Source organism: Mytilus trossulus, chromosome 7, assembly GCF_036588685.1.
Source record: "Mytilus trossulus isolate FHL-02 chromosome 7, PNRI_Mtr1.1.1.hap1, whole genome shotgun sequence".
NCBI lineage: Eukaryota > Metazoa > Mollusca > Bivalvia > Mytilida > Mytilidae > Mytilus > Mytilus trossulus.
This window is the reverse complement of record NC_086379.1, coordinates 30,140,644-30,151,844: the sequence shown is the minus strand read 5'-3', so window position 1 is coordinate 30,151,844 and position 11,201 is coordinate 30,140,644. Positions and strand designations below refer to the sequence as shown.

Genomic DNA, 11,201 nt, shown 5'->3' with positions numbered 1-11,201 from the left:
GAAAATAAAAACATTTTGAACTATAGTCTATATAGATACTGACTGGTAAGTTGTCCCCTTGGATTCTTATCAGTTTGAAAATTAACGGAAAAAAAGAAGTGAAATTAATATTACTGTGCATCAATTAGTATCGTGTTATCGGAAAAGATCCAAGTTGCGTTACAGAAACTTTACTAGTTACTCTTTGTAATTTAGAAAAAATTGTCAAGATAAAAATCAAAACAGTTTATTGTAATTTCACGACGACGGCGGACGACAGACAACACTCTTCACTTGCATCATTATTATATAAAAAAAACTCACATTTTCAGACATTTTGCCCTCGAGTGTTAATAAGAAATGGGGTAGACGTCAACGTCAGACAGTTTTCAACACAGACTGATACATCCAGGCGATACCCAATGATCTTTAGACATAATTGCATACCATATGGCCAGTCTACTTCAAATGGTAATACGACAGGTAGTACATGCAGATCAGGATATGTTAATCATGTTAATCATTTATAATTAGAAGTACACGATATCCTTCCGGTTTTGTCAGGGTTCGTGTTAGTCAGGTTTTAGTTTTGTTATTGTTTTTTGTAGACTTTTGTCTTATGGTCGTTGGTCGTTTTTTGCCGTGGGTTGGCAGTGTGTAGCATTTTCACACGCAGTCCAAGTCTTTACAATAATTATTTATCAATTCTTCCTTCTAAGTGATCCCATTCTCACAACCTGAATAAATAGGATTTGATTTTTACTTTTAGATGATTTCTGATTGTGTGTAAATATATTTCCCTAATTTTGTTACATTAAAGTTAAAGTCTCAAAACAAAAAATAAGATGTCCATTCCAAATTTTTCCTTGAAAAGAACTCAATTGGCATTATCAGTTTGTTTACGTCTTAAAAGTTTGAATGTTCCCCTGATACATTCCGCCTCCGGTTTTTAATTTTGATATCGTTTTTCATAACCTTGACAGAAGAACGATATGTTCAGTTTTGTAATCCAAATATATTTCGGAGTAGCTGACTTCACGTTCTATTACTTGTATTTGAATATGTGTTGCTCATTCTATATTGTTCTGTAAAGTGTTATGGGGGATGCATATTTTTTATCTTCATTCTGTTTTTGGTGTCTCTGCTTTGTCTACCTATGTTCTTTTTTCTGAATTTTCTGTCTCTATTTTTGTTTAATTTTTATATTCGTCACTTCAATTAAAAGAGGAAAAAATAGTTTACTATGAAATATGCAAACGTGTTGGTAACAGCTAATTTATAATTATGATATCATCCTTGTTTGAAATGGGTTTGTTTTTCAATTGTTGCTTACTATGTTGAAACCAATACGATATCTGTTTTATATTATTGTAGAATTATATGTGTTATAAAATGTAAAATAACCAAAAAAAATTAACTCTGATGAAAATTAAAAAAGGCAAGTGTCTAATAAAATGTTAAATTAAAAGCTCAAAACACATCAAACGAATGACAACTTTCATATTCTTGACTTGGTTTGCATAAAATGGTTGATTTCACAGGCAAAATTTGCTCACATGAATCTAAAATGACATTCACATGAAAAATTTCCCGTGATCTAACTCAAACGAGCTTATACATGAAACACACGTGCAAATCTGTCTTGTGAATTTCAGGTGAAGTTTTTCACATGAATTTCACGTGAAATTTACCCCCAAAAAAGGATATTTTTCATGATTTTAATGAAATTTGAAAATTTAGAAGTTTTTTTAATTACAAAAATGTACTCTTTTTCAAAAGTCCGTATGAATTTCACGTGAAAGAATTTACGTGAATTTCATGTGAAATTTGCCTGTGTACACCTAGCTTTAAAGATAGCTAAACCTCTCACTTGTATGACAGTCGCATCATATTTCTTTTCTTTTTGAATTTGGACTTTTGTTTTATAGATTTTCAAACCATATCCTGATTTCTCTCTTCATTTTGAATTTTTGTTTGTAGTGTCTTGAGGTATCTGATTTTATACTTTTGAAGAGATAACGCATTTGTTCTTGTGATATTTTCTCTTTCGTGCATTAATTCATTATCGCACTTGTAGTCTACCGTTTATCGTCAGTGTAAACAAGGCCCATCGAAATCGTTGATCGATCCATGCATTACATCCATGCAAGTTAGCTAACTAATAAATTGATGTGCCCTTTGGTTGTTTAAATATTTGTACTATTTCTGTATTTAACAATGAGATTGTTGGAATAATTTATGACAGCATTCAATCTATTTCTTCCTGGAAATTAAAGTCTGTTGTATCTTGATATCATCCCGCATCGATTTTTGTCATAAGATATAGAACCGTTCATATCTATCAAATGGTTTCACTCAAAACTATACATTTGCTTTGAACGTTATGAACTAGCAGAAATATTTGAGCATGTGTTTCTTGTAAGAGGCATAATTGTAACTTTGAGATTAGGAATAATGATCTGAGTATAGTTCTTTTATGTTTGGTACGGTCAAGTGCATATAGAAAGTATTTGTGCAATGTTTATTGATACATAATAGATTCTATCTTTTCTCTTATGGAGTAAAAATCTTGCAAAACAATAAGCCATTTTATTAAGTAATGTAATCCAATTTTGTTACATTCAACAATGAGTATTATGATCGTAGCACAAAAAAATATCAACTCTATTGCACAACATTATCATATCACAACTTAACAATTCGTCTAACAATATAACTCTAAAAGCTACCAAAAATGTAATACATATTCTATTGGACGTTTTCTTATAAACAAAATAACAGATACATTTGTACATAAATTGAGAACATTTGTAACATACAGCAAAGTCTGTTTTATCATTATCAACTTATTTACAACATATTTAAAAGCAATACTACGTTTAAGATACCATCAGCTACAAAGATTAAAAGATTTTAAAGAGTTGGGGGGGGGGGGGGGGGGGGTTGTTTGGTCGCCGGCTACTGATATTTAGAGACCAAATAATTGGTTGTACCTAACAAAAATGTTCTAAGAAAAATATATACGGTGCATGAACCGGCCATTTCAATCAATCTCTATGAAATAATTTTTCACTACTGATTTTCTTTCTGATAACATGACATATCAACACAAATGTTTGATTTTTATTAACATGTTATCATGTTCTTCAGACTTGTACGTATTCTTATAAATTGAAAAGTTTCTGTACCAGTGCGTATATGCGCCCTTGTCCTTTAGTAAGAGTAGGGTTTTAGTGTCATCTATATATGAGGTTTGTATACTATAAAAAGTAATTTGAAATAGAAACATAGATAGATTATTAAGTATTGCCCGAGAACAGGATTTACAGTGACCATGCATATGTGTACACAAGATTTTACGTCATAATTTAAATATAACTCTAACATGTCTAAGAATAACTTTAAGATGCATTATTATTATTCATACTTTCTTATGTGAAAAGTAGAAATTAGTATAAATTCAATTGCAAGGAATGTCCATTTCACGTAAAAAAAACTTTTCAAACGAAAATGTGGAACAGTTCCCTTAAAATCTGGCATGCTTATGCTTTTACATGTATGAAGATATAATGATTTAAGATTCATATTCCTAATTAAGTTCAATTGTCAATTACCGGTGCAATAAAAACACTGACAAAAAAATAATAAAATTCAATCGCCTGTTGAAACGTGCTTACACAATCTGTCATGATTGTTATACAAGTATTTTGCCGAAAAATATTAGGATTCCATTCGAGATGGATAATTTGTTTTACTTCAAACAGAATAGTTTCAACTTCAATTTTGAAATCGTATATCCGAAAAGTTTTCAATAATCTAAGAACATCAATTAATACCCTTTTGACTTTTCCATTAGCCATAGCTATAATACTGCCGTAAATTCTTATAATAATTCTAAACATGTATTAAAATGTCCATCAAATTGTACCAATGATATTACGATCAAGCATTAATAGCCTGCATTTGTCAAACGTATCAGGCAATTAACCGTTGCGAACTATCTACATATATAACCGCTAATCAATAATGTAAGACACGACTGGAAAAGGATTTAAGTAATGAAAAGTTAAGACGCATGTCGAATAACAATCATCATGATCATATGGAATACTGAAGAATAGAAATAAAAGGATCCAAGAAAATCGATCACGTCCTTTGAAATAATATCAATCTCAGCAAGCTTTAGTAAATAAGTCTTACGATTTCATTTCAAAACTCAGCATCAGATAATAGCTTCGACTATGAATAAAATAATATCCAATGTGATCAAAGATTACAGGAATAATGTAAAATATTGTCATGATGAAATTGACATGCATCTGGTTTTATTTTTAGGAATACAAATAAACCACTACCAGTTCAAATCATTGAAATATTTCATTAGTGTCTTTGAGTTGAAATATTTGACAATGAATGTTTATGATAAGTAAACAAATCGTTTAGATCATACATTCTTAATTTCGACCGTGAAGCTTGTTTTGCATAAATTTGTGAATCTGTGGATTATCTTATTAAGTTTTTAATTAAACTCACCATAGATGAAATTAATCATAAAATCAAGCTAGAATATTCATCACTACTTATCAAAACAAAATTCCTCATGTTCGCCTTCATACTTTTACAGTGATAAGATAATATAAGACATAGAGTCTTAGTTTTTTTAATATACGACGCTTTTAGAACCTACTTGATTATTTCATGGGTTTTTTTCAATAATTATCGTAAGGGATTACAAATAATTTTCTATGCACACATTTTGTTGTTAATACCGTATAACTCGTGATGCATAAACAAAGCCTTTCTGTGTTACATTTTTTTTTTAATATTTGAGATTTAAATGTGTGCTGCCTGACTGTTATAAGGAATGGTATACATACAAAAACAATAACAAATACTTGCCCTATATAAAAACTAAATATATAGCGATTCCTTTAAATAAATTTAAAATGTATCTGTTAAATACACGATGCAAATAAAGTTGCCAATATCCCTGTTTCATATCCAATGTACAAAATACAATTTGCAATTATTGTGACCCTGTAATCTACATTATCAGTAGAATGGATGATGTATTGCTTAGACTGTTGATATGTATTGTAATGTCATTTTCTGCTTACAGTTCAATGTTATAGAATAAAAGTAATTATTTTGTGTGGTAATAGTAGCCAACATTGATTATCGGAATTCGAAAAAAAATAGCATTGGGATAATTAAGAAAATGTCAACATAATTACTACCTAACAAATTCGTCAGCTTGGCACAATGATCAACGAAATGCGTTTAAATATTAACAGTTTTTGAAAGCTCATGACAAGTTTGCAAAAATAATTAAATTTGCTTCATATTAAAGCTGACATCTAGAAATTAAGATTTCTCGTCATAGCCTTTTCTTCTAACCATAGCATAATGTGTTAGCTGGTATTCACTTTTACGTTTGTCTCCCCTTTCAAGAGTTCCCGTGACACAATATCCTTGCTGAAAGTCTGCATTGCTGACATTGCTTGTTAATGTCATCCGGAAATCTGGATTTTTAGCATCCTTGAATCGTCCGGTGATTAACATCGCATCTTTGCCTTTGTCTGTCATTTTTCCTTTAGTTGTTCTCCTTGTTGACCCCGTAACTTCTACAATTTTGCATTTGCTGCGACTCCAAAAGTATGTTTTTAAGATCCAGTACGAGACTAAAGCAGGTTGTGCCCATCCTTCATAGGGAAATAACAAAACTTTTGCTGGATAACCATGGTAACTGAAAACTTTCCGACAACATTTTCCTCTGCTTTCGTAATAAAACAACTGTACCATGTTGTAGCTTCCTTCCTGGTTTTTTAAATGCCTTGTAATTAATTACATTCTTTAATTCTTTATCTTTAGAGCCTCAATTGCCTTCAACATAAAATTTCAAAGTTAATAAGTTTTATACGAATTACAGCGTTTTAATTATTCTGTTTCATCATTTCGTTATTTTAAGGACACCTATAGTAATTGCAAAGTATTTAGACCAGTATTATTCATTAAATGAACAAGACTGCATGTTGTTTTATTACATGCAGTGAATTTCCTCTTTCCATGTGTATTAACCATGCTTCAACAATAACATTACTGTTGCAATAGAGGACTTCAAACAAACTGTAATTCAATAAATAATTTAAAAACTGAATGACATATCCTTCTCAAACAATCCTAACAATTCGAGTATAGTATTTATTGAATTGCTTGCATCGTTTAACAACTCCAATTTAAGTAAACGGTAGGATTGGTACATGTTTCTTGGCAATCAATATCTATTAACTTATTTGTAACTTCTATTACAACAAATTACATAACACATGTCACTCATCTCATAGTTTACTTGATTTATCCAAGAATATTTATAAAAGGATGAATATGACATTTTTGAACCTTTAAATGTCCCCAATTTATGAATATAGACACTTAAGGGATTTCTGCTTCCAAGATTATGATGACCAAATAGTGTAGACTATGAACGAAAATCAATTTCGAAGCATGCACCCAGACATCAGAAAATCATAGATGCGTTATCTATAGTTTAAAGTTAATAATTATATATGTACTATGTGTAGTCATATTAGAACACGTATATGTTTTCCATTTGAAGAAATGATTTATCACGATTAAAAGTAAACTAACAAAAATTAAGAACTCCAAGTAAAATTCAACTAGAAACATCCTTTGTCGGATGGCAAAATCAAAAGCTCCAAGAGATTGAACAAATGAACAAAAAACCGGTCATATTCCTGGCTTGGTGGTAATGGCATTTCCTTATGTTGAAAATAGTGGATGGCACTTGATTTTATGATTAGGTAAACCTCTCTCTTATATGACAATCGCATACACTTCCAATATATTGACAACATAATTTGTGAACAAAATAAACAGACATGATAGGTAAAAATGTCAAAAAGGCAGTCAACTATGTGTTATAATTTTTTTAAATTATATAAGAAAGAAAAATCAAAATGGCATATAGAAAAACTAGTGAATATGCTTGCAAATGTGCTAATTGAGTTGTGCTATGCTTTCTAACCACAAACAAGTACATATACAACTATTGCTTTATTTCATTGCCAAAAGAACAATTTGATGAACAAGGCAAAATTGACTCTTTTTACATGATGAAGCATACATACATACATACATTGTATGTAAAAATACATAGGTTAATCGAAATGTTCATTAAATGCATAGAATACGTTCTTTCATTTTTACATTACATTTCCTGATTGATTGAGCCGTTTGCCATGTTTGGCTTTATGAATATTTTGATATGAGCGTCACTGATGAGTCTTATGTAGACGAAACGCGCGTCTGGCTTATTAACTTATAATTCTGGTACCTTTGATAACTGTTTACTGCACTGCGTAATATTCGAATATTGTCTGTTTGGGTTTTTTTTGTCTTTTTTTTTTTTGTTTTTTTATATATTATTCTTTCGGTTAAATTTGTTCTGCAGTAAGGTTTGTAAAGTACAAAACTATTTAAGATATATCCGAATGTTTCGTTAGTGGGGTAATATCGCACTCCCGTGATTGCCAACGTCAACACGCTTCCTACATTTGACAGATGTCCCGTTACAGTTGATTCAAGTTCCTGAATAGCAATGGATTTAAATTTTGTACAAGGTATCGCAAATACTCCAATTATGCAATTAATGACTTTTTTATCTCTGATTCTGACCTTTTTTTCCTGTTGCGTGTTTATATATAACGTTCAAATGTTTAGTTTCACATTTTACATGCTATATACCTTCGATTTTTTTAACCTCTTTCCCCTGGGTGTTCTAGATAGTTAATATTTCATTTTCATTCCCATTCTTATTTATGTTTACAATTCAATGATGTTTACTCATGTGCCTTGTTACCGTGTTTTTACTACCAATGATACAATTTTAATGATTCGTTATTGTTATATAAATGTACAACATATATTTTAACGTCTTAATTACAACCATCGTTTTTTTTTCCATTAGTATTTTATTCTCTGTGTTCAATATATGGTATAAACAGTATCGATCAATATCTTGTAAAAGCTTTACAGATTATGAATTTATAGAAGAAAGTTATATCTAATTTACAGAATGAATCGTTCGTTAGGCTTTGAGATAGAAGATTCCTTGTGGGAGAGTGAAGATATAGAAAATCTCCAGTGATATCTCGGTTTTATATTGACACAGACGGACGGCTCAGAAGAGTAAAATGATAAGCAATTTCTTGTTTTTATAAACACGTAGTTATTAATTATTGTTGGTGCTTATTTTTCAACGCGCAAAGTCTATGCTAGTGGCGGATCCACAACTTTTCATAATGGGGGCGCTGACTGACCCAAAGGGGGGGGGGGGGGGGGGGGGGGGGGGGGCTCCAGTTATGCTTCAGTGATTCCTTGTATATTCACTCATTCCCCCTGGATTCGCTTACTGTGCATTTTATCATCAGTTACATGCAAGAACCGATTTCACACAATAATCCGTTCACAAAATGTAATATAAAAAATAACGAACTACTAGTAAAAGTAAAAAGTAAAATTCGAATGAAAAAATCCTTATTAAATAAAAAAAAATAAAAAGCTAAAACACATCAATAGACTTTAAAACAGCTGCCATATGTCTGACGTGGTACAGGCATTTCTTTATGTAGAAAATGGTGTCTTAAACCTTGTTTTGTAGCTAGCTAAACCTCTCACATGTATGGCAGTCGCATAAAACTTCAGACAAAAAAGACAGCGTTTACTCTCCCATTGTCTTTTAAACAGTGGTCAATGAAAAATACTGCGATTGAAACAAAAAAAAATTTAAAATAACCAGTTAAACATATAATTATTAAAACTCTATAATACAGAATACCAGAGCACGCCTAACATGTTTAAATAATTTAATACTTTTTTTTATATATATATTTCATTACAAATTCCAGATATTAAAAAAATGTATGAGTTGGTAATCTGTTAATGAAATACTTTCCAACAATAAGATCAAACACCACGCTTATATACATGCTTTCACATTGCAATATTAAAATAAAAAAGTAAGCGCAATGCTATCTGGTAATATGTTCAAAACTTTCGACTACAAAACAATTTAAAAATTAATAGATATTAGGTAATAAGCTTTTTTTTAAAGTTAAAAGACCAGTTCTTTAATTATTTTGTATGTGAATTTCATAAAATTGCAGTAGGAGCTGGGTTTTTTTTTCTTTTTGTCTTGTCTAGATTGTGGTGCATATTCGTCTTTAATACTTCGTTTTTTTATATAATGTAATTTGATGATAGTATCAAGAAAAACGACAATAACAGCTGGTGACAATTATACAATTGCTAATTATAATGGGCATGGAACTCTGGACCATTATTTGTTCGGTATAGAATATCATGGAACTGGTCATGGTTTTAGAAAGATGAGTATTATTCAACCCGGTATTTTGTTTGCTAAAATGGACTATCGAAAATACAGCTAAAGGAATTAATCCTGCGATAAAAAAGAGCTCAAATATATGCACTAAATGTTCCCGTAGCTAGTAGTTTGAAAATGTTCTCAAAATGTCCTGCGTTTATATTAACAAAGAGTAAGATTAGAGTAATTAAAATCATAGTACCCCACTAATATGTCTGTATGTATTGTCGTAAGTAACTCTCTTTATGAAGCTATCGTGTTGTGGCCTTAAACGAATATCAATCTGTTTGACTGTTTCATGCTAAATTCTCTGAATGTGTACTGATTGATACATTTGGTAACTATGATTACTCTTAGATTGGTACTTTGTGTCTGACGTGTTTTTGTTACATACAGCTTTTTTTCGTTCTTTGTGTAAGTCTACAGACCTTTGTAAAATCTTTTTCACATTTTGTACTTATGTTTTGCTGTTACACCATCGTCAAAGATCAATGGAAGGTTAAACGCTTGTAAACATGTTTTACTCCACAATATTCGACATATTCTTTTTCAAATATTGTCCTGAACATAAATTCTGCTCTTGGCTGATTCGTGAGCATTCTTTTACTTTGTGTCATGTCGAGGCCTTCTGGAGTGGAGTTTTAATTCCCCGAGTAGTCCGTAGTCATCACTTCTGTGTGGTGACATGAATTATGATATTGACATATTTATAAATCAACTGTTTACAAAACTTTTGAATATTTGAAATACTAAGGCTTTTCTTCCTCAGGAATAGACTACCTTTTGTTGGTAAAACTTTATGAAATGTTGGTCCTCAATGCTCTTCAACTTCGTACTTGGACTTTTTAACTTTTTTTTTATTCGAGCGAAACTGATGAGTCTTTTGTAGGCGCGTTTAGTGCCAATACAAAATGTTATCCTGGTATCTATGATGAGTATATTTAAAGCTTAGTATATGGTAAGGACTTTTTTACCTTATTGAATGAACGATGACCATCGATGGATTTTGTCTATGGTAAATCGTTTTCTCGTTGACAATCAAATACCAGACTGCTTTATTTTTATATCATACCCTTTCGATTTATATGTATCTTGTATCTTGTAAGTTAAACTTTCCCGCAAAATCAAAATTTAAACAAATTAAAGTATTGAAACCAATAGTGAAACTTATTGAATTAGATATAGAAAATATGTGACTGAAGCAAATAGTGTATATTTGCTAAACATAGTGCTAAGAACAGAAATTCAATACAACAAATTAGTAAAATTGCACAACATTGCGATTCAAATTAGCTGAAAAATAATTTAGAACTTTATTTTTCTGAAGGTTAATCTTTTTTAAAAAAGACTTTTTTAAATTATTTACTAGAAATCAACGCGTAAGATTTTTCTTCATATAATAATTGTCACTGGTCTACAAATTTTTAATGTAAAGAATGTATAGCTATCAGAAAGGATATATGGTCAAACTTTCCTTACAATAATAGCCAAAACAATCAGGCATCAGAACCCCTCGCCCGATCCATGTCGTAGAATTGGTTGTTGAGTATTTTGGGTACTTATTTTTTGGGGAAAAAACTGTCTATCAGCAGTGATATTGACCCATTGCTAGTACTTAAAAAAAATCTAGCATTATCTTAACCAGGAACGTTCAAAATAAGAAAATGTACTCACGATTTTACACAAAAGTTTTGCCATCTTTTTCAAAATACTAGATTATGATTAATTTTTATGTTATTCTGGATTTTTTTAATTTTTGATATCGTATTGTCTCCATACCGTTGGTTCTTACAGTAAAAGGGGGACGAAAGATACCAAA

At 30.7% G+C, this 11,201-nt stretch overlaps 1 protein-coding gene across 1 annotated transcript; it reads right to left on the bottom strand.

Moving 5' to 3' along the window:
* Positions 1–5,343: 5,343 nt before the first annotated feature.
* LOC134726338 (uncharacterized) lies at positions 5,344–5,781 on the bottom strand. The gene has a single exon (XM_063590738.1). The coding sequence runs from the start codon at positions 5,779–5,781 to the stop codon at positions 5,344–5,346; it is 438 nt and encodes a 145-aa protein (XP_063446808.1).
* Between the last annotated feature and the right edge of the window lie 5,420 nt (positions 5,782–11,201).